General features: G+C 35.0%; 1 protein-coding gene and 2 pseudogenes across 2 annotated transcripts; all 3 read left to right on the top strand.

Annotated features, from left to right (window-relative positions):
* The first annotated feature begins 1647 nt into the window (after window positions 1–1647).
* LOC120183864 lies at window positions 1648–14186 on the top strand (annotated as a pseudogene).
* A 1808-nt stretch (window positions 14187–15994) lies between these two features.
* LOC120183900 lies at window positions 15995–18385 on the top strand (annotated as a pseudogene).
* Window positions 18386–23927: 5542 nt separating this feature from the next.
* LOC120183925 (heat shock cognate 70 kDa protein 2-like) lies at window positions 23928–26764 on the top strand. 2 transcript variants are annotated; one of them, XM_039188513.1, is made up of 3 exons: window positions 23928–24267; window positions 24875–26632; window positions 26668–26764. In XM_039188513.1, exons 1-2 carry the CDS (start codon window positions 24054–24056, stop codon window positions 26602–26604), a joined length of 1944 nt encoding a protein of 647 aa, XP_039044444.1. In that variant the 5' UTR covers window positions 23928–24053; the 3' UTR covers window positions 26605–26632; window positions 26668–26764. The 2 variants fall into 2 exon arrangements, with proteins under 2 accessions (XP_039044444.1, XP_039044443.1); XM_039188512.1 differs by having other exon boundaries at window positions 24875–26764.
* Window positions 26765–27012: the final 248 nt, after the last annotated feature.

The following is a 27012-nucleotide window of genomic DNA, read 5'->3' as shown; positions in this document are numbered from 1 at the left end:
AGTAATTGCACAGCGATTTAGAGTGGTTCGACTTTATCAACCAAAGTCTACGTCCACTACCTTAGCTATCCACACTAAGGATTTTCCAACAAATTCACTAATTTGTTCTTTATTTTGAGGCCAAAGAGATAACCTTACAACTCCCTCAAGAATATACCCCAATTCTTGAGAACATTCTTTTCTCAAAGAGAAATACAAATTTGCAAACTTACAAGAAAAACCTCACAAGGCAAACATGTTTGCACAATTCTAGAACAAAGAAAGAACACTCAAGAATAAATACAATTGAGCACAATAAGTGTTCTTGAAAGCAAAATGAATATTGAATGAAAAAATAGGCTTGAAATGCTCAAACTTGAGGTTTGATGCTTTCTCTTTGATTCTCTCTTGATTCTAGTTGCTTGATGTTTCTTATTATTGATCAATGGCTTCTAAGCTTGCTTAAATACACCTTGAATCACTTCTGAACATTGGGGATGATTAGAGAAGATAATATAGCCATTTTAGTGTGAAAATAATTAATAAAACAACTTAGAGCGTTGGGGCAATCGGTACCCCCTATGGGGAATCGGTTCCCTAAGGGTAAAATTCAAATATTTCGACCGTTATACAAGGGGGAATCGGTACCCCATTGGGGGGGAATCAGTTCCCTCCGAGCATACAGGAAATCTTGGAGCCAAATTATTCAGGGGGAATCGGTACCCCCTTGGGGGGGAATCGGTTCCCTCTAAGCAATATGGAATTTTTGCTTTGAAATGGTTCGAAATACTTTGTAAAATTATTTTGAAATTGTTTTAAGATTAAAACTTAATTTTACACTTGAGTAAGGATTAAAAATGATTTTTGAAATATTTGGAGTAATGTTTTGATATTCGAATAGTTATATCGAATATATTTAGAAAATCATTTGGAAAATCTTAAAATTCATTTAACTTAATTTGTTATATCGAAATATCAAAATGTTTTCAACAATCTCCCCCTTTTTGACATAACAAAACATTTTAGTAATTTTTAAGATTTTGAAATCAAGTTTTGAAATTACTCCCCCTTACTTTAACATTTCTCCCATTTATCATTTAAAAACACATTTAACACTTCTCCCCTTTTCTGTTAAATCAAAAAGACATTTTAAAGAATTTAAACAAGTGTTTGAAATTATTTAACCAATTGATTATATTTTAAGCTTTTAAGATCACAAGCAATAAAACCGTTAGCCATTAGTTTCATAATCAATATTCATAATTAATGTGACATGGCAAAATTGGTCATATTGCTATAATGATGTAAATGATGCAATAAATTTAACTAAACCATCAAAAGAAAATATTTAAATTCAAACAAACAAATCCAAAGTCACAAAAATCAAACAATCCAAAAAGTTGAAGCAATAATCGTTTAGTTCAAAGTTTTAAATTTAAGCACAGAATCACATATCCGGATTAGGAGGAGGAAAACGAGCTCGCATAGCGGCCATTTTGTGAGTGAGGTCATTAATACGTGCATTGGTTGCTTCATTGTTTGCACGCATCTCCCGAAGAATTGCTAATTATTGAGCTCCTATTGTGGATAAATGGGACTCTATAGAATTAAAGCGCGAATCCATGGTAGCATATCGGAAGTCGAATGTCTCCATAAAGGATTGAAAATATGGAGGAATTTGATGTGTTTGTTGTGCTTTCTCCTCGAGCTGCTTCTCGGGCTACTCAGGCTCATCTTCGGCTTCATCGATGTCTCGCATTAATTGCTGAAGCTCGAGATCTTCATCAGCTTCGGGTGGAGCTTGTGAAGAACTAGCTCCTGAAGTATTTGCAGAAGATTGAACCCATTCACCGGTTTCCTTATCCTTAATCCATCCCGCTCTAGTTAAGGAAAGAAGATTAATTTGTTTCTTAAGGGGAAAAACGGCATCTAGACCGACTCTAAGCCCATCTTTGGAAAACAGATTACTCAAAATATAACCGTAAACTAAAGATGAACAAAGTTTCTTGTTAGGAACAAGATTTACGGCTTCAACAATTTCAGCAAAAATAATCTGAGGTAGGTTAATTTTAATATTATTTTCGAAACAATGTAACCACCAAAGATCTAAGGCTCTAAGAGTAGAATAACGACCTCCGGATGGTCGAAACCACCAAGAAATCATTAGATGAAGAAAACGTTCATGAAGGTCTAAGACACTCGCACTATCTCTTCTTTTATAATGAGATCCTAAAACCTGTTTTTCATTTGAAATATCATCGTTATCTAATCCGAATGTATTAGCTATGTAAGCCAAGTCAATATATAAGAATTGTCCTAGGAGGTAGGAACGAATTCCTATGGTTTCAGTTTCAGTTTGGTTTTTAACACAAATGACATTAGAATAGAAAATACGAACAAGTTGATGATAAATGATGGGTTCAAGGTTAAAGTGTTTTTCAAATTTCCACTCTTGTAAAAGAGGAAGATATTTAAAATTAATAGCTAACATAGCTTGACGAGAAGGAATACGTTCTTCCCGGATTTTGTAAGAGTCGAAATATTGATAATACCAAAAACGATAATTTCTAGGACCAGGATGATTGAAACACGAATTTTGGATAGTCAAGTTAGGATCAATGGGATTATGATTAGAAATTGGAATATGAGGAGGATTTGGAGGTGAATTTGGTTGACGGTGTGAGCGACTAGATGATGACCTAGCACGTTTAGGATTGGACATGATTTAGGAAATCGGAATAAAATGGATAACCTGTAATTTAAAACACATGTATGCAATTCAATCAATCCCAAAACTCAATTGAGTCCTCAATATTTCAAGGTTCTTAAATCAATCCTAATGGCAAAGTTTTTGAATACTTTTAAAAAATACGGTTTTGAGAAACAATATACGTATAGTTTTTATAATAACAACATAATTCAATCAAAACACAATAATTTGAAAATCAACAATTTTTTTATTTCAAAATTTTAAAAAAAAAATTGGAAAATTCTTGTGTTTTTTATGAAATTAGTTGTGATATCTAGATTATAATCACTAAACAATCAATGCCCGATCTAAAGTTCATCCTAGAACTAATTAAAACTAGTTCTATGTTCATAAATTGATGAAATAGAAGTTTTGAAAAAAATACCTTGAAGGATTTCGAATTTGAGTGAGATTAGATGAAGTTTGCACGTTTGTGATGATTCCAACAAGTTTAGAAGATGATATTTGAAGTGAATTCCGTTAATGTCGTTGATTTGAGGCAAAAATGGAGATTTGAGAGAGAACAGGAGTGATAGGCGGCAAGGAAGAGAAGATGAGGGTTTGAGGATTTTTGAAGGGTTTTGCCTGTGTATAACCAGAACCCCAGGGGGTATCGATTCCCCTGTAAAGATATCCGCTAATTGGTGCAAAGTATCAACAAATTCTAGAACTACATCTTCCTTAGTGACATGGTCTCTAATGAAATGATGTCTTATTTCAATGTGCTTAGTTTTAGAGTGTTGGATGGGATTTTTAGTGAGACAAATAGCACTAGTATTGTCACACTTGATAGGAATAGTACCTACTTCAATTCCATAATCAAAAAGTTGTTGTTTCATCCATAAAACTTGTGCACAGCAACTACCAGCTGAAATGTATTCGGCTTCAGTGGTAGATAATGCAACACAATTTTGTTTCTTTGAAAACCAAGAAATCAGCATATTTCCAAGGAATTGGCAAGTACTGGAGGTGCTTTTTCCTATCTAATTTGCATCCTCCATAATCCGCATCAGAAAAATCATGCAAGCTAAAGCTAGAGTCTCTAGGATACCAAAGTCCTAAACTAGGAGTGTCCTTAAGGTATCTAAAGATTCTCTTAACAGCTAGTAAATGTGATTCCTTAGGACATGATTGAAATCTAGCACATAAGTAAACACTAAACATAATGTCTGGTCTACTTGCAGTTAGATAAAGCAAAGAGCCAATCATTGACCTATATAATTTAACATCTACACATTTACCTCCTTCATCTAAGTCAAGCTTTGTTGAAGAGCTCATTGGAGTGTCATGAGGTTTCCTATTTTCCAGTCCAAACTTCTTGAGCATATCTTTGACGTACTTAGTTTGATTGATGAAGATGCCATCTTTTCTTTGCTTTATTTGGAGTCCCAAGAAAAATGAGAGCTCCCCTATCATGCTCATCTCAAACTCACTTTGCATTATCTTAGAAAATTCTTGGCAAAGAACATCATTAGTAGAACCAAATATTATATCATCAACATAAATTTGAACTACTAATAAATCTTTACCTTTATGCTTTAAAAACAATGTAGTGTCAACCTTCCCTTTTGAAAAACCTTTTTCAATTAAAAAATTTGACAATCTTTCATACCAAGCTCTAGGACCTTGTTTTAAACCATAAAGAGCTTTTGTCAATTTAAGAACATGGTCCGGAAATTTTGAATCTTCAAAACCTGGAGGTTGTTCCACATACACTTCTTCCTTTATAAAACCATTTAAAAATGCACTTTTAACATCCATTTGATATAATTTAAATTCATGAAAACATGCAAATGCTAATAACATTCTAATTGCTTCCATCCTAGCTACAGGAGCGTATGTTTCATCATAGTCTATGCCCTCTTCTTGAGTATACCCTTGAGCAACAAGTCTAGCCTTGTTTCTCACTATATTACCACTCTCATCAAGATTATTCCCAAATACCCATCTAGTACCTACAGTAGATTTATTGCTAGGCCTTTCAACTAATGTCCATACTTTACTTCTCTCAAATTGATTTAACTCTTCTTGCATAGCCATAATCCAATGTTCATCGTTTAATGCTTCTTTAATATTCTTAGGCTCTATGCATGAGATAAATACAACATAATTACAAATATTTCTAAGAGAAGATCGAGTTGTTACCCCTTTGGATGGATCACCTATAATTTCACCATCCTTGACATAGTTGTACTCTCTTGGATAAGATATTTCCCTTTCTTCAATGGTTGGATTCTCAAGAGGATCATGAGTTTCCTCATTTTTCGTTTCTTCCCTTGATGATGGTTCTCCAACGTCATGTCTAACGTCATTTGTATTTATAACACCTACATCATCATTTACACAAGAATCCTTCCTCGGAAGGGGATTATCATCGAAAACAACATGTATAGACTCTTCTACAACTAAAGTTCTTTTATTAAATACTCGATAAGCTTTAGAATTTAAGGAATAACCCAGAAAAAATTCCTTCATCACTTTTAGCATCAAATTTGCCAAGGTTCTCTTTACCGTTGTTTAAAACAAAACATTTACATCCAAAAGGATGAAAATAGCTAATGTTAGGCTTTTTATTTTTGAAAATTTCATATGGAGTTTTCTTTAAAATTGGCCTAATCATTACTCGATTTATAACATAACAAGCGGTATTTGTGGCTTCCGCCCAAAAATATTTTGGCAAATTATTTTCACAAAGCATGGTTCTAGCAATTTCTTCTAAAGTTCGATTTTTCTCTTAACAACTCCATTTTGTTGAGGGGTTATAGGTGCTGAAAAATTATGGCTAATACCGTTAGAGTTACAAAATTCAGTAAATCCAAGATTTTCAAATTCAGTTCCATGATCAATCCTAACACTAGTTATAGAGTAACCTTTTTCATTTTGGATTACTTTTGAAAATGTGATGAATTGTTCTAATGCTTCATCTTTAGTACTTAAAAATAGAACCCAAGTATATCTAGAATAGTCATCTACCAAGACAAATGCATATTGTTTTCCACCCAAGCTAGTAGTTCTAGTTGGCCCAAAAAGATCTAAATGGATCAATTGTAAAACTCTACTAGTTGATACATCATTAATGGATTTAAAAGAAACTCGCTTTTGTTTTCCTTTAGCACAAGCATCACATATTTTATCATTATCAAATTTAAGCTTAGGCAACCCTCTTACTAGGTCTCCTTGAATTAACCGTTGCAAAACACTCATACTAGCATGTCCTAGTCTCCTATGCCATAACCAACTATCATGCTCATCCTTAGCAACTAGGCATAAATTAGTCATATCAAAAGAATTTAAATGCACCATGTATATGTTTCCTATTCTATGACCAACAAGCATAATCCGATTAGATGCAATGTCAACGACTTTACAACCATTAATTTCAAATAAGACATTGAATCCTTTATCGCATAATTGACTAATACTCAATAGATTATGCTTTAATCCATTCACATATAAAACATTTTTAATTTGTATGGAAGAGGTATTACCTATTGTACCAATACCTTCAATGTGACCTTTTGAATTGTCTCCAAAAGTCACTTCTCCTCCATTTTTGGCCTTTAGCTCAATGAACCGGCTTTTGTCTCCGGTCATGTGTCTTGAGCATCCACTATCAAGGTACCATGAATTTGAATTTGTTTCCCGTGCCTTGTAGCAATGCTCCTTTCCCTACAAACATAGATTAATTTTTGATTTTTGGTACCCAAATTCTTTTGGGCCCATATTCATTAGTTTCCAAAATCCTAGTCCCCTTAGGTATCCATTTGTGTAGGATATCCTTATCTTTAGTAGTAATGAGCTCCTTAGGAACCCATATACTTCTAACGATTTTTCCATTAGAGGTTCTTTGGGGACCTCTATGAGTGTAGTTTTTAAAACTTTTTCTAACAAAGTTGGATTTTGAATTTTCTCCATTTTCAAAACATTTTGTTCCAACTTTATCAAAAGAAATTTTAAGATCATCAATTTTCTTTTGATGATCATTATTGACCTTTGAAAGTAAATTTTGCAAATCCAAATTTTTCTTTTCAAACTCTTCTAGTTTGATTTGCAAATCTTTGATTTTACTTTCAAGATCGTTGTTGGTTTTGGATATGAGTTTATTTTCATTTTTCAATTTTGAAACATCATTTTTATATTTTAAAAACAATTTCTCATAATCCAAAGCCAACCCATTATATTCCTCTAATAGCTCATCATAGGATAAATCATCAAAATCATATGAGTTAGAGGTTACCTTAGAATCTTCCCCGAATGCCATCAAGCACAAGTTTGCTACTTCTTGTTCCTCTTCATCGGAACCTTCTTCATCGCTCCATGTAGCCACATGAGCCTTGTGTTTATTCTTTGATTGACCCTTTCTCTTCAATTGTGGGCAATCATATTTGACATGCCCTGGCTTTTTGCATTCGTAGCAAATAATCGAGTCCTTTTATTTTGGTTCATTTTTGAGGCCTTCATTTCGTTTGAATTTTCTTCCTCGGTAAGGTCTCATCATTTTTCTGAACCGTTTGGCAAACAATGCCATTTCCTCGTCATCGTCATCTTCATCCGAATCACTCTCATTTTTTGAGGATTTGAGAGCAACTCCAATGTTTTTCTTCTTCTCCTTCTCCTTTGGTGTCTCTTCAATCTTATCAAGGTCCACCTCATCTTCAAGCATTATTTCATGAGTGAAGAGTGAACCGATTAGCTCTTCAAGAGTTAAGGATGTTAGATCCTTAGACTCGATGATTGCCGTCTTCTTTGATTGCCACGATTTTGGGAGGGAGTAGACTAACTTCCTCACAAGCTTTTCATTTGAAATGATCTCTCCATATGATTTGAGACCATTGACAATCGTTGAAAATATATCCGTCATAGCTTTGATATCTTCATTTGGTTTCATCCTGAAATTTTCATAGCTATGCGTTAGAATACTAATTTTAGATTTCTTTACCTCATCGGTACCTTCATGAGTGACTTGAAGTTTGTCCTATATTTCTTTGGCGGTTGTACAAGATGAAACTCTTCCATATTCATCTGGTCCAAGAGCCCAAAATATGATATGGATGGCTTTGGAGTTGAGCTGGAACATTTTTGTCTCTCATTCACTCCATAATCTTGATGAGTGAGAGGCTTGAAGTATCATTCTTCTACGACATTCCATGCTCCCATGTCACTTGCTTTAATGAAGTACATCATTATATTCTTCCAATAGGCATAGTTAGCCCCATTGAAGAAAGGAGACTTGTTGACGGGCATCGAATCGAGACCGGAGTCGAAGTTTGAAGCTAAGGCCATTGATGACTTTGATTATCGATATAACTCTTCCCGAATCAACTCAAGAGGAGATTAAACCTTCAAATAAGTTAGGCTCTGATGCCAATTGTTGAGTTAATCGATTGATGGAATCGTCCAAGAGGGGGGTGAATTGGCAATTAAAAATTTTGGTGGAAGCTTTTGCAGAAAATTAAAAGTAATTGCACATCTATTTAGAGTGGTTCGACTTTATCAACAAAGTCTACGTCCACTACCTTAGCTATCCACACTAAGGATTTTCCAAAAAATTCACTAATTTGTTCTTTCTTTTGAGGCCAAAGAGATAACCTTACAACTCCCTCAAGAATATACCCCAATTCTTGAGAACATTCTTTTCTCAAAGAGAAATACAAATTTGCAAACTTACAAGAAAAACCTCACAAGGCAAATATGTTTGCATAATTCTAGAACAAAGAAAGAACACTCAAGAATAAATATAATTGAACACAATAGGTTTGATGCTTTCTCTTTGATTCTCTCTTGATTCTAGTTGCTTGATGTTTCTTATTATTGATCAATGGCTTCTAAGCTTGCTTAAATACACCTTGAATCACTTCTGAACGTTTGGTATGATTAGAGAATATAATATAGCCGTTTTAGTGTGAAAATAATTAATAAAACAACTTAGAGCGTGAGGGGAATCGGTACCCCCTATGGGGAATCGGTTCTCTAAGTGTAAAATTTAAATATTTCGACCGTTATACAAGGGGGGAATCGGTACCCCCTTGGGGGGAATCGGTTCCCTCCGAGCATACTGGAAATCTCGGAGCCAAACCATTCAGGGGGGAATCGGTACCCCCTTGGGGGGTAATCGGTTCCCTCTGAGCAATCTGGTTGGCTTTGAAATGGTTCGAAATACTTTGTAAAATTATTTTGAAATTGTTTTAAGATTAAAACTTAATTTTACACTTGAGTAAGGATTAAAAATGATTTTTGAAATATTTGGAGTAATGTTTTGATATTCGAATAGTTATATCGAATATATTTAGAAAATCATTTGGAAAATCTTAAAATTCATTTAACTTAATTTGTTATATCGAAATATCAAAATGTTTTCAACAAATATGTTTCCCTTGAAACAAATTTTGTCTCCCTTGAGACATTTTCTTTTGGAACTAAGTTTTGTCTCTCTTGAGATAGTTTCTTTTGAAACATAAACATTGAAAACATTTCACTTGAAATGAATTTTGTCTCTCTTGAGATCGGTTCCTTTGAAACAAAATCTTGTCTCCCTTGAGACAGTTTCCCTTGAAACATAAACATTGAAAACCATTTCCATTGAAATGAATTTTGTCTCTCTTGAGATATGTTCCCTTGAAACAAAATTTTGTCTCCATTGAGATAGTTTCTCTTGAAGCATAAACTTTGAAAACAGTTTCCTTTGAAACAAAATATTTGAATATGTTCTACGTTAAACAAATTTCGTCTCCCTTGAGACAGTTTCTTTTGGAAGTTTTTGTCTCTCTTGAGACAGTTTCTCTTGAAACAAGTTTTGTCTCTCTTGAGACAGTTTTCCTTGAAACTTCAACCTTTGAGATTGTTTCTCTTGAAACACAAAAAAAAACCTTTGAAAATGTTTCTCTTAAAACACCAAACCCTCGAGTTCGATTACACTCAGCTTCGAGGGCACATCATTTACATCATAACTCAAGGCTAGAAGGGTTATCTGTCACCAAAAGACCTTCGAGTTCGACTACGCTCAGCTCCAAGGAACATCATTTACAACATAACTCAAGGCAAGAAGAGCTATATGTCAATAAAATTGTCGAGTTTGATTCCATTCAGCTCGATAACACCTCAATCACACTATTGTCCGGCTGCAATCGAGGTTTTCAAGCCAAGAAGAAGATCTGCGTTAGCCGTGCCTTAGTAGTAAGAAGCCTTTTTTCCGTCAGTATAGCTTAAGTCGGGAAAAACTATCTGTCAGCGAAGACTTTTTGAGTTCGGTTTTATTCAGCTCGAGGGCATATCAACCACATTGTGGACTCAAGAGATTACTTTCCAGTCAAATTTTTAGTCAAGGTCTTTAAACCGAGAAGAAGACCAAAGTGGACTACAACGAGAAGCCACATTCTGATTCAAATCATTTCAAGATTGACTCAACTTCGCGAAGGAGGAGCCATCCTCAACTCAATTCGACAGGGAGTTATTCTTCAACTCCACTGAACGAAAATTTGTGTATTTTTATCTTTGTCCTATTTTTTGTTCCACAAAAAAGGACAAAGAGGGGCAGCTGTAGACACCAATTTTCTTAAAAGATAGAACTAGCAAGAGTTCCTCTTCTAAGAGGACTCTTCCACCACCATATCTTTTAAAGCAACAACCACACCAGCAAACGTGCAACAACAGAGCAAAGAGTCTAGTTGCATTAGGATTTTATTGTTAGTTAGTTTTTTTCACTATAAGTACATGTAATCCTCCCCATTTGTAAGACACGATTTACACACAAAATAAAGAGGAAAGCACGGAAAATACAAAGGCAAAGCTATTGTAAATGATTCGAAAAGGAAATAAAATGTAACATCTTTTTTTATCTTGATTCGTTCATTTCTCGCATGTGCATGTTATTTTTCTTGAGATTTGGTTCGAATAACCCAAAGCGTGGGTCGCGCCGATGACCAAAAAAGGGTGAGGTTTCGAAGTTTCAAACCTAGATCTACACCCGAGACATGTTCATTTTTTAAAAGTATTTAATATTTCCCCTAAGTCAATTTTAATCTTTAATTTACCTTGAAATTTACCCTTTAATTTTACTTTTTATTAATTTCGTCACATATATATATATATATATTTAATTATTTTTTTATTTATTTACTATATTCCTCTGTTTTTTTATTTATTTATATTATATTATTTATTCTATATATATCTTATATCATTTTATATATATATAAATATGTATAAATGTATTAACTTTTCTCCATTTACTATGTATATATATTTCTTCTTAATATTATATTTTATACTTTTATATATATAAATTCTTAATATTTTATTTTTGTTTTTATTTATATATATATATATATATATATATATATTATATTTTTACTTTATTTTATTTTTTCTATTATTTTTTTAATATTATGTATATCTTTATTTTTTATTTGTTTTACTTAGTATTATATATTTATTATTTTTATTTGTTTTAGTAAATACTACTTTATATGTACACATTATTTTTATTCATTTTAATTTCTTTTACCCTTTTTTATTTTTATTTTTACTCCATTAATTTTTTCCTTTATCTGTATTTTTGTTTTTTAACATTTTATTCATTTTGTTTATTTTTATTATTTTTTTATCTTTTTACGTGTTTTGTTATTTTCCATTTTTCTTGTTTTATTTAATATTCTCACGTTTGTACACTTGCTATCCTAATTCGATTTCATACTCCGCTACGAATCTAACATTTTTATCTTTTAAGGGTATTCAAATCTATCAAAAGTAAACAATTCGAATCGAATGCTTTTAAATTTTAATTTTAATTTTCGCAAATAAAGACAACCAGTAAAATAATTGGTACCGAAAGGGAGGTTCGAGGGTGTTAATCATTCCTTGGCCGTAACCGACTCCCGAACCCGACACGTTTTTGGTACAACGCAGATCAGGTAAGATGGTGTCCGACCCACCTAAATTCGTTTTAAAGTGGTCGGTGGCGACTCCAATCCACATTTTTCAAGTCGAAGCCCAATTCTGGGGCCCAAACCGAAAGACGGTTACGACAAAAACAAATGAGTTGCACTCACCTTTGCCTCACAAAAGTCTTAAACGAAATCCTTATCACTTTTGATCGATAATCTATAACGTTGAGTTGTCCGGAATTTGTCTTGGTTCAATGTCTACACAAGAACAATCGAAAATGAATATCACAATTCATATTGCTTATAACCAATCATAATAACTTAAGCCGAAAGAAACACTTAGTTCATCATTTCAGGCGTATTAGTATATGTACCTCTCCTACAGTAACAATACTTCCCTTCTATGGTATCGATACCCACTTCGATACCGATACCATTTTGGCATTCTGGAATTTCAAACTTGATAATGGTATCGATACCTTACCATTGGTATCGATACCCCCATTTCAGTATCGATACCTCCTTCAATCAGTACCGATGTTGATCCTCGAATTTAAACTAATTTTACTTTGAAGTATCGGTACTGTTCTTCTAGTACTGATATCCTTACCCAGAAATTACCATTTTGATTTCGAAATTTAACCAAAACTTACCAAAATCTCCCACTTTTATCTCCTTTCATGCCTTAAAACTAAACTTCACTTATCCAAACCAACTTATCTCAACTTAATACTTCTAAATATCCAAAATATCATTAGAACTGTAACACCCCAACCCGTATCCGACCCGGATCCGAGTCCGAGGTGTCACATTGACTTTTCAAAACTTATACTTGTATACAAATATGAAAAAAAATCGAATTACATTAAATAAAATTTCATAATTCATATTATTACAAATAAAATATCTTCAAAATTGATCAGAGCGTATATAATTCAAAACATTAATTACATGTAAACTATTTTCAATAAACAAAATACATGTGATTCAAAAACTCTTATCTGATCTGATCATAGTAGAGGAGAGGCTGACCTGTATTGCTCCTCTTAACTTCTCTTCTTGCTTTCCGGAACCTACGTGTGAAACACTCACACGCTAAGTCGATGACTTAGTGAGACATAACTAAACTTAAAGATAACATTTCATTACCATTTCCTACTATGCACACTTCAAGTAATCATATTAAACTATAAAACATATTATGCACCGAAACATAAATACATACATATCCATATCGTTTCATTATCTTTCTTATTAATCCTATCATTATTAACATTATTAGCATTCATATCTTTTAATTCAACTATTGACAAGTCAAATTTAGCTTTCAACTTCAATTACTAACTCTTTTCCAAGATTTCACTTATAAACCTCTCATCTTTAATCATTTCTAACTTAATCATCTTAGAGTTTTAAGCTACCTTAAGCTTCACTTAAGCTTTATTATCATCTCAAGAATCAAAACCAACTTTAAAACGAAAGAATTAACCAGCTCGTGGATTTCATACAAACCGGCATGAGCAAGATCACGGAGGCCTGCCTGGGGGAGATGATCAAGATGGTGGGAATCAACATCTTCCGGCCCCTCCCGCCGCCGGCCCACGAGACCAACGCATCGGAAGGCGGAGATCCCGAAGAAGAGGAAGACTATTGGAAACCCGCGTGGCAGCATCTACAGATTGTGTACGAGCTTCTCTTGAGGTACGTTGTTTCCTCAGATACAGAAACCAAGGCTGCCAAGCGATACATCGATCAGACCTTCGTCTTGAAGCTCATTGATTTGTTTGGTTCTGAAAACGGTTCTCCATAGGATTTATGGTAAATTCGTGGTGCATCGTCCATGCATCAGGAAAGGCATAAACAATATATTCTATAGGTTTATATACGAATCCCAGAGGCACAGCGGAGTCGGAGAACTCTTAGAGATTCTAGGAAGTGTCATCAATGGCTTCTCCGTGCCGATAAAAGAAGAACACAAGCTGTTCCTAGTGAGAACACTGATCCCTTTGCATAAACTGAAACAGCTTTCTCTGTATCATCAACAATTATCTTATTGCGTGGTTCAGTTTGTGGATAAGGATTATAAGCTGGCTGATGTGGTTGTTAAAGGGTTGTTGAGGTATTGGCCGGTGGTTAATTGTCAAAAGGAAGTTCTTTTTCTCGGGGAGCTTGAGAAAGTACTCGAAGCGATGCACTCCACCGAGTTCCAGCGTTGCATGGTTCCTCTCTTCCGACGAATTGCACGCTGTGTTAATAGCCGTAATTTCCAGGTGGCAGAAAGAGCCCTTTTCTTCTGGAACAGTGAGCGCATCGTGGGGTTAATCTCCCAGAACCGGCAGGTGGTCTTACCGATTGTGTTGGAGGCGCTGGAGAAGAATATCCAAAGTCATTGGAATCCGGAAGTTAACGGGTTGACTGTGAATGTGAGGAAGATGTTCGTGGAGATGGATTCTAGATTAGTTGACGAGTGCGAGAGACGGCTTCAAGAGAAAACGGCCAGAGCCGGAGAGGCGGAAGAGCAGCGAGAAATGGCATGGAAGAAGCTGGAGGAAGAAGCGGCGGCTATGAAAGTCTAGCTGATCCATCCATCGGAGCTGGTTTCTACACCATAAATGCTCAGCTTCCGGTTAAGGGTTCTTCTGCTGTTCCCTTCTCAATTTTGATGGTACGCTTCTTTTTCTTTTCTTTTCAGACTTTTATATATTTTTGGTCTGAATTCGATCATCGACGATAACCCCAGACGGAGCGCGGACGATTTTAGTTAAGAATGTCTGGGGTTTGTTAGCAACATGCTGCAGATTAAATGATTTTGAGGAACAACTCGTATTTTCTTGTTCTTCTTTACACAAAAATCAGACATGCTGGATATTAACATGCATCGGTTTGGTTGGTTTAACGACACAGTAAAACCTGACATTCTCATTGCAAATATGCATAGTAAGCTTATCTTATTTTTCATTTTTTTAAATATTTATGTTTACATTTATGTTGGATCCATCTAAATTAAAGATTATAGTTACATGGAAAACGGAACATATTGAATTCTAAATTAATTGTGGTAATTGTTTAATAAAAATAATAATTGATACATGGTAATTCCAAATTAATTTTTGTAAAGCATATAAATGGGAGTAGATGTTCTTTCAATTGTTTTTTGTCTAACCAAAAACTTAGAATTCAAAAGAATAGAAGAAAACCTATTTTAATCATTAGATTTTTATTTTCAATTCTGATTAATAGCGACTTATATAAATAAATACTAACCCATAATACGTTTCAATATTTCATACAAAATTTTAATATTTTTAATTACTTTTATAATTATATTTAGAAATAAAATATGTTTTATTAAAAATTAATTTTACAACTGATATTAATTTAATTATTTATCTGTAAATCATTTTAATAAATATTTTTAATTAATATATATTTTAAAAAAATATTTATGAAATGGAAGCCCATACACTCAAAATATCTCTGTTTTGAAAATCGGACCGGATCGGTCGGTTCAACGAGGAACTATTGTTTAGTCCGGTTCAATCTAAACCGGTTGAACCGCTATTAGTAAACGGTCAGAACCGTTGAACCGTTCGAACCAGACCGGCTGAAAACCGGAAAAAATTTGGAAAAATCGGGATTTTTGTTTTAAAAAAAAAATTAAACCAAACAACGTCGTTTGTTAAACGAGCCAAGTCGAACTCGAGTATTGCTGAGCTCGACTCGAACTTGAAAACTTTAAAAGTAAGCTCAACTCAACTCAAACTCACAAGCTAAAAATTATCAAGTTCAACTCAAATTCGAAATATAATATTGAACTCAAAAAAAAATTAGAAGCTCGATTGAAGCCTAAAATTCGAGCTTAATTGAAGTGAAAGAATAGTTCACTCAATGCTCACCAAAAGACTCCATGATTTTGAATGTCAAATTACCTCTATTATTTATAGAAGTTAGTTGTGATGCGCTTCTATGTTTCTTAGCAATGTGAGATTGTTTTGTTCTCATATTTTTACTCTTTAGACTTTTAGGATGCTCTTCTATGTTTCTTAGCCATATGAGATTGTTTTAAAAAAAATTAAACCAAACAATATCATTTTGTTATGATTTTTTTAACCACAAATTTATTTTTTAATTATAGTTATATAATTATTATTTAATATGTTTTACCTTAAATATTATGTTGTAGTTAATTTAAATCATTTTGTTTCACTTGATTTTATGGTTTTTAACTTATATTTGAATATGACTTGTAATATAAAAAATTGTTTTTTATTAAATATTTTTGATATTTTTATTTAATTTTTTAAATAATTATGACGTCGTTCGATTCTTCCGATCGATCAAATCGATTCGACCATTGCTATAAAATCCATGCAAAATATCGTATTCGTCATATCCTCAAAATAAATCCAAAAGCAGCTTCGATCAGCTACAGTTTAGAAACCTGGTGAGAAGAAAGCTATCCACACTTTCCACAGCTTCTCTAATTTACTAATTTCCATTCATTTCTTATCACTATCTTAATCCAATCAAGATTCGACCAAAACCCAGAGTTTATTTCGTTTCAATTCTTAACAAAAACAACTAAAAACGAAAAATCATGTCGAAGAAAGGAGGAGCTTCGTTGCAGAAGGATGTTCCATGGCGAGTCTCAGCTGGAAAATCAATTCCCAGAATCCTCCATTCCTTTGTTCTTCGTCTACGACAAACACCTAACTCCAGTTATGTCATCGCCGTCATGAAGGTCACCGCTTTTATAATCAACTGTGTTTTCTTTCTTTATTTTTTTAGACTTAAAAGGGCAACGTTTGCCTATTTTCGTAATTTAATTCATAAATTTATTTAATTATATTATTTTATATTATTTTTATTACTTAAAATCATAAATTATAAACCTTAAGTTAGTGCTTAAAGATAATAAAATTATAATTTAAGGGTTATTGATTATAATTTAGAGTTTTAAGTGAGTGGAAGAGATATATAATATTGTAATTGATTAATTTTAAGGGTTAAATTTAAAAAAAAATATGATACGGGAAAATTAAGTCTATTACCCTTTAGCCTTTTTGTTTTAAGAAGTGAGATTTTTGCAGTACTCGGATCCTATAGAAAGTGGGTTAGCCACAGAGGCCATTGTGGAAGCTGCTGGACCCGAATGCATTGTCCCAGGCCAGATTGCACCTATTAGATAGATTACTTGGTCTTAAGGTATTTTTTCATTCCTTTGGCAAAAATATGATTTATTTTCCCTTTTTTGGGGATAGTTTAACGCAAAAGGTGGTTTCTGATCAATTTATCATCATCATCTATGACAATTAGTATTAGTTGCTTAAGTACGATTAAGGGGAATCCTTGTGGTTTGGGGTTTATATGAAACGGTTGAGGAATTTTGAGCTTATTTACTCCAAAAGTAATCTTCTACCACGAAAGGATTTATCTGTGGTATGCCGGTTGAAGACGTCTTGTTGGCTGTTGCATTTGGTTTTAGCTGCACAGACTTGTGGCATGTTTGTATGTTGTGTTCGCAACCTTTGTTTCATGGTCCTTTTCCTCTTTATAGTTGACTTTGGATCATATAGCGACTAGGTCTCCCTAAATTTATCTATCTTTAATGTTATCATTTGATTAACCTTTGTAATGTTATAAGAAAATATCTTCTTTGCGTGTCTGAGGTGTAAACCTTGCCTGCTACACATTTTTGTTAATTGCTTCCTCTTTCCGATATTGGCAGGTATGGCTGATTGAAGTTAACACAAATTTTTTGGAACCGATCGGTAAAGAACTAAAGTTGCTTGGAAAGGTGAAAAATTTGTTGCGCTCTCTTTCTAGCACACATGGAATAATCCACTTATCATGTCGCTTGCATCCATTACAAGGAACTTTTGGCGTTAATGACCATTTTTTATAGTAAAGTTGTATTTGCAATTTGAAATTAATCGATAAAAACAATTTAGAAAAGCTTTGAAGTGTTGAGATGGAGATGTTTGTGTGATGATGTAGAAACCTATATCTTTTGTAGCCAATAGGCCCAAGACATTCATATAGCTTTTGTTTTTAACACCGAGGCTTGGCAGTTGGAAATGGGATTGTTCCAATATGTCATGCTGTGGCATTTTAAGGCAGTTCAGACATGTTACTTGCAATCAGATGTGAATGTCGGATACGAGTATGTATCCACCACATGTATGACTAGATTTTTCTAAGTTTATATATATATATATATAGGATCTCTGGGAGGTCATATCTTTGACAAATGAAGTCCGAGTAACATGGGTCTGGAGCCCACAAATGATTGGTTTAAAAGGCATTGTTTAGTGAAGTAATTTATAACTCGGGCTTCCGTTACTGTTAGTTTTACCCCCAAAAAGGGTATCTGATAATATTTCATGATTCATTTGGTCACTTGCTACTGTTATTGCAATTCATGGACGATGCTGTCAACCTCATGAATAAGTCATTTATAGATCGCTAGCTGCATAGGCCTTTTAAGCTATTGAAAGAAGAGGGAGCAGCTAAAAGGGCTTATAGGCGGATTCTGGACTGTTGTTGCAATGAAGAAGTTGCAGTGCATGGACCACAGTGACTGTAAATTTACTTATTTTTCTTTTTAATCATTTTCTGTCTGTAGACGCGAAATAGTATGTGACAATCGATACATGTGATGATAGCATTTGAGGCTTTCCTATAATAGAATTCAGATGCTGTTACAGTTTTGTATGAGTTACCTTCACCAATTTGAATAAATATGGTCTTATTGGAGTTTTCACTTTGTTTTTTATTCATATATGAATTCAGCTGTTTGTCTTCCTTTCTCTGGTGTTTCCTTGAGGGGATTATTGACTCAGGAAATGTAACACCCAATTTAGGGGTTAAATTTAAAAATTATAAAGTGGTGAATTTAATTGAAATTTTGGAAGAAATTGAGGATTAAATTGAAAATTTTCAAAGTTGAAGACCGTCTTAATAAGTGCAGAAAATTTAATGGCTAAACTATTAATTTAGCCAATTTCTATAGGAGAGAATTATAAACTCCCCGATCAGCATAAATTTTTCCAGTTTTTCCTCTCGGATGAACCAACTTTCAATTCCGATTTACTCGTCGTCCGACCTCCGATCGACGAGCCGAAACCATCATCGTGTTCGTTATCAACCGATGAACAAAACCCCTAAAACCTTTCGTCGTGAATCGTCGCCGTTCGTCGTTAATTTCAGTCGGAAGTATCGTCGGTAATAACTCGGTTTTAGTTGGTTTTTCATCGATTCACGACGATCGGGTCATCCGTTTACGACACCTCCCGCACCATCATGTTCCTTGCATCGTTCCGAGTCTGCCAGTGTCATCCTTGGTCTCTGTTGACGGCGGCGCGTGAGGAGGTGAAACGGTCAAAGTTTCGATTTGTTGAAATCGAGCTCTCCGTCGTTCAAAAATTTGAACCGAGCTTTGTAAGTATCTCGAAATCACTCAAAATAATTTTTAGAAATTTTTCTGAGAATTTAACGCTGCCGGAACAGTACCCACGCGCCCCCACTCGCCGCCACTACGCGTGGGGATGGTCCAAATGACCGGTTTGACCGGTTTTGGTGCATAGTTAACCGGTTTGACCGGTCATAACCCGACCCGACCCGTTGACCATTGACCGGCGTTGACCACTGTTGACCAAAACTTTGACCGGTTTTGACCGGCATTAAACGACCTTTGACTTTGACCGAGTATACCTATCCTGACATTTTTCGACGTTCCAAATCCGATTCCGCAGTTCGGTTTTCGAAATTCAGACCCGAAGACCTTGAAATTGGTAGTCAAACCCGTTGACTTTGATCGAAAATTTCAAATTTTCGAAAAGTTATATTTTATGCTTTCGACGTCCTAAATCCGAATCCAAAGTCCGTTTCGCCAAATTCGAACCCGGTAAGCTATTTTTCACTGATTTATCACCCGATTCGATCTGTTTATCGCAATTAAGCTCCGTTTTTTATGTAATTTATGTTGATATGGATCCGAGGAAATATTAGATGATGATTTCAAGATCGAGGGCGTTCGAATGGAATTTTATGGTCGATCAGTATTGTACGAAAATCGAGGTAATACTTTACTATCTCTTTATGCTTTATAGAACATGTTGGTATTGGTAAATGCATGAATAGAAATGTTTGGTCTCATATGTCTAATTAATGAAGTTCTACACTCGATCTGAATACAGTAAAAAGGTTCATTAATTGATTATGGTTCAGATGACTTTTATAAGAAATTAAGGAATTGTTAGAATTAAATTACAAGTTATGTGCTTAGTGATAAAGAAATCAACCTGGATTTGTGATTATAATTTATTTCATCAAAGGTTAAATGTTAAAGGTATTTGGATGAGAAATTATGAGAATACTCCGGTAGGATAAAATTACGAAAATACCCTTGTGTTATAAAAAGACAATATTGGAATATGGAAGTTGGATAAGAGGTTTTTACAGACATATTGATCTGATAAAAAAATATTGATGTGCATAAGAAATGTTAGTTTTACTTGGATATTTTGGATAACCGGTTTTTAACCCTAGAGGGTTTGTGCAAGATATTAGAATTCTATTAAGGAATCATTTCAAGATAAGATAATGTTCGGGAAAGCAATTGATCATAGGATCTCTAAATTATAATTATTTTCGTTAAGAGCTAATATCGAAATTATCTGGTTAAGAAATTACGGAAATGCCCTTGAGAGGTAAAATAGTCCCAGTTAACGCTGAATGAGAAAATACTTTGGGGATTCGTACTTAACTCGATTAAGTACGGATTTGATTGTTAAGATCCTGACTTAGTTCAGGAAAATTCCTGATTTTTCCGTTTGTAAAATCTGAGAAGACACTTGACCCGAAAATATTCGAATAATGAGTAAATACTTGAAGAGTAATTTATCGGGGGTATTATGATGTCATAATTGTTTGAAAGGACTGAAATAAATGATAAGATTGAATTTAATAGTAAGATCGGACGGAATGAAATGATTGAAATACGTTGAATCTGTAAAATGACCAAAATACCCCTGTAATGTAAATGACTCAAGAATATCACCAAGCTCAGGAATGATTGAATATCCTCGAGCTCTGAAATGAATTGAATAAAACTGAACATCAAAATTACCAAAATACCCTTATGGCCTAAATTAAGTAAATGTCTTGGATTAATTAAGGAATCCAAGTAAGCATAAGTATTGGACTACCTTTAAAGGTAATGGAAAACAATTTAAGTGAATAGATCAACCCTAAAGCTATGTCAATACCTGAATGGCATAGTTATTACTGGAACATGTGTTCGTCTTCTCAAGTTTGGCTCGATGATAAATTTTGGAAGTATTCAGCTCAGCTCTAGATCGTATTCAATACTAAGAATTGGATGTTTGTTCGACAAATCAACCACGAAGACCAAATTGAATGGAATGGAAGTACAACATGTATCTGAAATTCAGGAACGTTTGAATTACTCTGGAAAATCCTGAAGTAACTGGAATGGACATGACTGCTAAATGAACTAGGTATCCTCAATGACTGAGGATTTAATAAGTGATTTGGATAAGTCTGGAAACTCTGATGAGTTTACGTAGTGTACAATTACAATGGGTTATGAACAAATTAATCACGTACGTCAGCATTTCATGATATTGTGGAAGCGTGGAAATGAAATAAAGACATTGGAAGATTTATTCAGCGATGATTCCGAAAATGGTCTACGGACAAGAATTTGTGGTATTAAAGAGTAAATACCCTATAAGGAAAATGAATTGACCAGTCGACATAGATTGTTAAGGTTCTGAATCTTCGTTCTCAAGTTGTTCGATTATCCGATCAATTGACATGGATGTAAAGGATTCTGAATACCCTTTTGGTTACATACAACTTCTGAAATTGTCCGAATAAGATAATATCCTGATAATTCATATTCTGAATAACTGATGATTCTGTCAGTTAATGAACTCTTCCAATAGTGATTCTAAATTCCAACATTCAATCGACATATTGAAGAACTGTGTTTCTCTGCCTGATACAATACCTCTAAATAATACCTGTAAACTCTGGTGTGTTCCCTAATTACATGAATATTTTATCTGATTTCAAATTTGAATTCTGTTATGATACCTGACCTGGATTCTGATATGATATTGACATGGATTCTAATCTGATACATGACCTGGATTCTGATATGATACTTGACTTGAATTATGTTTTGATTTTTGATATATCCGTTTACGGACGGAACATGTTTTATTGGGGGGGTATTGTTGGAGGAAGATTACTTGGAGGTTCCTCGGCTGTGTGCTCAGGGCCTTACTACCGGTTCCTCGGCTGTGTGCTCATGGCCTTACTGGATGTGACGGGTTGTATGGTTCTGGGGAACTTACACATTTTGTTCGTGACGGATGGGGTATATATATATATATGTTTTAAAAAGATCTGAAAAGTTACATGGTTTTTGGAAACACACTAGAAAACCTATTCTGATCTCCTGAACTCAGTCATCAGAAATATTTCTCTGAACTGAAAGCTCATTGTCCGTTACCACCTGAAATATCAGTAGGATCTCTGCTCAGCATAAAAAAAATCTGTCAATGTTCGGAAACAATAAGGAAATATATATTTATCTGTATCTGCACGTTCATCAACATAATCTGGTAGTTCTGTATTACTGAGCTTTCCAAAGCTTACTCTATTACTCACCTTTTCAAGTTAAAAGAATTGTATCAGTGCATCTATCGACTTTAGTAAGGGAGTTCATCCGGCGTTGTTGCAGAGTATGGTACATGTAATTAGGGGGCATGTAATTGTATTTTGATTTATATACGAGTCTGGAAATCTGTTTTATTTTTAAAATAGTGACAACTGATTTTATAAGTTACACGTTTCAATAAAAGTTTTAAATTTTCCACTATTTTTACAGTGGTCGCTCCGGTGGCCCAAATGTGACACCCCGGATCGGATCTGGTTACCCTTAACGGTCTGTGGGGTTACAGGAAATGAGCTTTATTGCATGAGACTAGATTCAAACTGCAGTCATGCAGGTTGGCCTCCCTTGTAAAGGGGTCCGGTGAGAGGCTGAGAGCCGTAGGTTTGAAGCCCTGCGGAAGTTAAAATGGCACCCCCATCTTCAACCAGGAATGTTGTGTATGTTTTCAAGTGTTTCTTGTTCAAATAATGCATGTTGATAAGTATTCATCAAACCTCGACAATAACACATAAGGTAAGATGATAGAATCAACAAAGGAGATGGAGAAGCATTATTGTTTGATTAAGGACATATGTCCCGGGCCGGCTAATCTTATGCAAGGAATGGTTTGGTCCTACACAGTCTCAGCCGAAACCGGCGGTGCCGTCGTTACTGCCCTGGCTCTCTACCTTCCCTAGTTTTTGTTCCTTCCACCATCATTTAATTTTATAAAGATTTTGGTCCAAGTGACTACCAAAGTTCCTTAATTTCACTTTGGACCAAAACATGGTGGGACTCAAATGAGCCCAGATCATTGATGGTTAGAGTCTAGGAGTCAAAATTGTTCTTATTGGCTTGTGTTGTCAGCCTCTTTTTAGGAGATAAACATGTAATCCTTATATTTGATAATTTCTCTAAACTTAATCGGTCATTTTTTTGTCTATCTTAATCTAAAAATTTAATTACTTTTTCAATTTGATCTATAAATTTGTAATTTTAGTTCTTTTGATGACATGTTATTCTAGTATTACATTATGTCATTTAAATGTTTAAAAATTTAAGTTCATGATTAAATTGATAAGGTTGTTAAGTTCAAAGATTAAGGTAGGTAAAAAACTCAGAGATTATATTAAAAGTTAATTAAATTAGAGATTAAGTGTTCGCACATTTTCAAATAATTCAGCATTTTCTTCGTAATTTCCAGGTTTCACAACTTGTACAATGTCCTTTTAAAACGAAGCCAAAAAAAGTACATTTTTTTTGTCATAACTACCTATATTTGATCTACTGATCGATTAATATAAATCGGATATTGGAAAGACAAGAGAGCCCCTCCTAACTCAGGTTATTTCATTTGCAATCGTCAATATTTAAACCTCTAATTTTATTTAAGTGATCTAATACTTTATCCCACTAAACCAACTAATTATTCGTTAACACATTTTTCTTTTATTGAATCTTCCTGGACAGTGACGGTCCAATGAGAAACAGCCATAAGAAACTTGGCCTTTTCTTACATAAAATCTGGGACCGTTGAAATAATTTCTATGATCGGACGGTTCCTACAGTCCAGGGATCAGAACATTCTCGAATCTAGAAATACCTCTTTATAATGCAACTTATTCCCGCCTCGTTCTGCCTTTTGAAACCCTAGCTGTCATTAGCTGTTTCTCCTCTTTGGTTCGTTTTAGTTTACTGTTTCCTCGTTCATTCTTTTTTATATTCTTTTCGTCGACACAACAAAAGGTAGAAAGTAATGGCCGGTAAAGGAGAAGGTCCAGCCATCGGAATCGATCTCGGAACCACTTATTCTTGCGTTGGTGTTTGGCAACATGATCGTGTTGAGATTATCGCCAACGATCAAGGTAACAGAACGACGCCGTCTTATGTCGGCTTTACCGACACTGAGCGTTTGATCGGTGATGCAGCCAAGAACCAGGTCGCCATGAACCCCATCAATACCGTCTTTGGTAATCTTTGACTTTGTTCTCTTTCTTTCTGTTATTATAGTTAGTAATATTGAGCTTTGTTTAGCTCTTTGTTTAGATCTTGTATTCTGGTTCGATCCCTGGTTAGTTTTAGTAAGATCTATGCTAAAAGGTTTTTTATTTAAGTAAAAAGATATAGATCTGAACTTGCGAGATAAGATTGCTTAGATTTACTAAGAACTGCTGTAGCTTGAGCTTAGATTTACTAAGAACTGCTGTAGCTTGAGCTTAGATTTATTAAGAACTGTTGTAGCTTGAGATTAGATTTTTGTATTATGGTCTCCGCGGTGCTGATGATTATTTATTGAATGTGACTTCGACTTCTTATTAGGTTAGTTATACTGTAATTTTCATTTTATTTATAGCCAGTTTAGATCTGTCGGATTTGAACAGCATTACTTTAAAGCCCGAATTGTTTACTATATGTTGTGAATCTGCATCTTTTGAATTTAGTTACTTGTAAATCTAGGTACTTTTCCGATTGGATTAATATTCATACTTATGATAGATTGAACTCTTCTGGTTAGTCTTTTCTGTGATTTTGTTATCACTTGAATTTGATGAATTAATGTGTTTTTTGGCTATACAGATGCAAAGAGATTGATTGGACGTAGATTCAGTGATACAACTGTTCAGAGTGATATGAAACTGTGGCCATTCAAGGTCATCGCTGGACCTGGTGACAAGCCAATGATTGTTGTTACTTACAAGGGTGAAGAGAAGCAGTTTGCTGCTGAGGAGATCTCTTCAATGGTACTCATAAAGATGCGTGAAATTGCTGAGGCTTACCTTGGGTCTACAATTAAGAATGCTGTGGTTACTGTCCCTGCGTACTTCAATGACTCCCAGCGTCAAGCAACAAAGGATGCTGGTGTCATTGCTGGTCTTAATGTCATGCGAATTATCAATGAACCCACGGCTGCTGCCATTGCTTATGGTCTTGACAAGAAAGCTACCAGTGTCGGTGAAAAGAATGTATTGATCTTTGATCTTGGTGGTGGTACTTTTGATGTCTCTCTTCTAACCATTGAAGAGGGTATCTTTGAAGTGAAAGCCACTGCTGGGGATACTCACCTTGGAGGTGAAGATTTTGATAACAGAATGGTGAACCACTTTGTCCAGGAGTTTAAGAGAAAGAACAAGAAGGAGATTAGTGGTAACCCCAGAGCTCTTCGGAGGTTGAGGACTGCTTGTGAGAGGGCAAAAAGAACCCTTTCATCCACTGCCCAGACCACTATCGAGATTGACTCCTTGTACGAGGGTATCGATTTCTACTCAACCATTACCCGTGCCAGATTTGAGGAACTTAACATGGACCTATTCAGGAAGTGTATGGAACCAGTTGAGAAATGTTTGAGGGATGCCAAGATGGACAAGAGCTCTGTCCATGATGTTGTTCTTGTTGGTGGTTCCACTAGAATTCCAAAGGTTCAGCAGCTTTTGCAGGATTTCTTCAATGGAAAGGAGCTCTGCAAGAGCATCAACCCTGATGAGGCTGTTGCCTATGGTGCTGCTGTCCAGGCTGCCATATTGAGTGGTGAGGGTAATGAGAAGGTGCAAGATCTCCTGCTCTTGGATGTCACCCCATTGTCACTTGGTTTGGAAACTGCTGGTGGTGTGATGACTGTTCTGATTCCAAGGAACACCACCATCCCGACCAAGAAAGAACAGGTATTCTCTACCTACTCCGACGACCAGCCTGGTGTGTTGATCCAGGTCTATGAAGGTGAGAGAACAAGGACCAGAGACAACAACTTGCTTGGTAAATTTGAGCTCTCTGGCATCCCTCCTGCTCCCAGGGGTGTTCCACAGATCACAGTGTGCTTTGACATCGATGCCAATGGTATCTTGAATGTGTCTGCGGAGGACAAAACCACAGGACAAAAGAACAAAATCACAATTACTAATGACAAGGGTAGACTCTCAAAGGAAGAAATTGAGAAGATGGTTCAGGAGGCGGAGAAGTACAAATCGGAGGATGAAGATCACAAGAAGAAGGTCGAGTCAAAGAATGCGTTGGAAAACTATGCATACAACATGAGGAACACAGTGAAGGATGAGAAGATTGGTGCCAAGCTTTCTGCAGAAGATAAGAAGAAGATTGAAGATGCAATTGAGCAAGCCATCCAATGGCTGGACAGCAACCAACTCGCTGAGGCAGATGAATTTGATGACAAGATGAAGGAGTTGGAGAGCATCTGCAACCCCATCATTGCTAAGATGTACCAGGGTGCTGGCGGTGACATGGGTGGCGGCATGGATGATGATGTCCCAGCTGGTGGAAGCGGTGCTGGCCCAAAGATTGAGGAAGTCGACTAAGAATCTTATTTGATATCTTTCGTCTGCTGTTCCGGTGTCTTAGTTGTTGGTTTTATGTTTTCCTTTTGTTGTTTCGTAATCGGATTTAAATGAACATTTTTGGGGTTTGTTGCTCTATCTTTGGTTACACTCTATCCGAAGATGGTTTTATGATATTAAGAATCTTGTAATTTTTGTTGTGGTTCAAATCTAGTTTTGATGTCAGTTGCCTGTCCTGCTTTGGTAGGTGTTAGGTATGCTTAAAATCTAAAATACCTTCACAGCATGGATTGCTTAGATATGGGGTCAAGTGCACACACATTACATTACTTTCACTTCAATCTATAGGACAATTAAGTTTGGTTATGAATTTGATCAATGATTTGTGAAACAAAAATACGAAGTACCTTAATCATCTCTTCAATAACA

This window comes from Hibiscus syriacus, unplaced genomic scaffold, assembly GCF_006381635.1.
Source record: "Hibiscus syriacus cultivar Baekdansim isolate YM2019G1 unplaced genomic scaffold, ASM638163v2 tig00112852_pilon, whole genome shotgun sequence".
Taxonomy (NCBI): Eukaryota; Viridiplantae; Streptophyta; class Magnoliopsida; order Malvales; family Malvaceae; genus Hibiscus; species Hibiscus syriacus.
The sequence above is the reverse complement of the archived record's forward strand: the minus strand, read 5'-3'. Positions and strand labels throughout refer to the sequence as shown.

Bases quoted from the DNA above. Each gene is read 5' to 3' on its own strand.
- LOC120183925 (XM_039188513.1), top strand. From the start codon at position 24,054: ATGGCCGGTAAAGGAGAAGGTCCAGCCATCGGAATCGATCTCGGAACC. The intron at 24,268-24,874 runs GTAATCTTTGAC...TTGGCTATACAG, and splicing joins CCCCATCAATACCGTCTTTG to ATGCAAAGAGATTGATTGGA.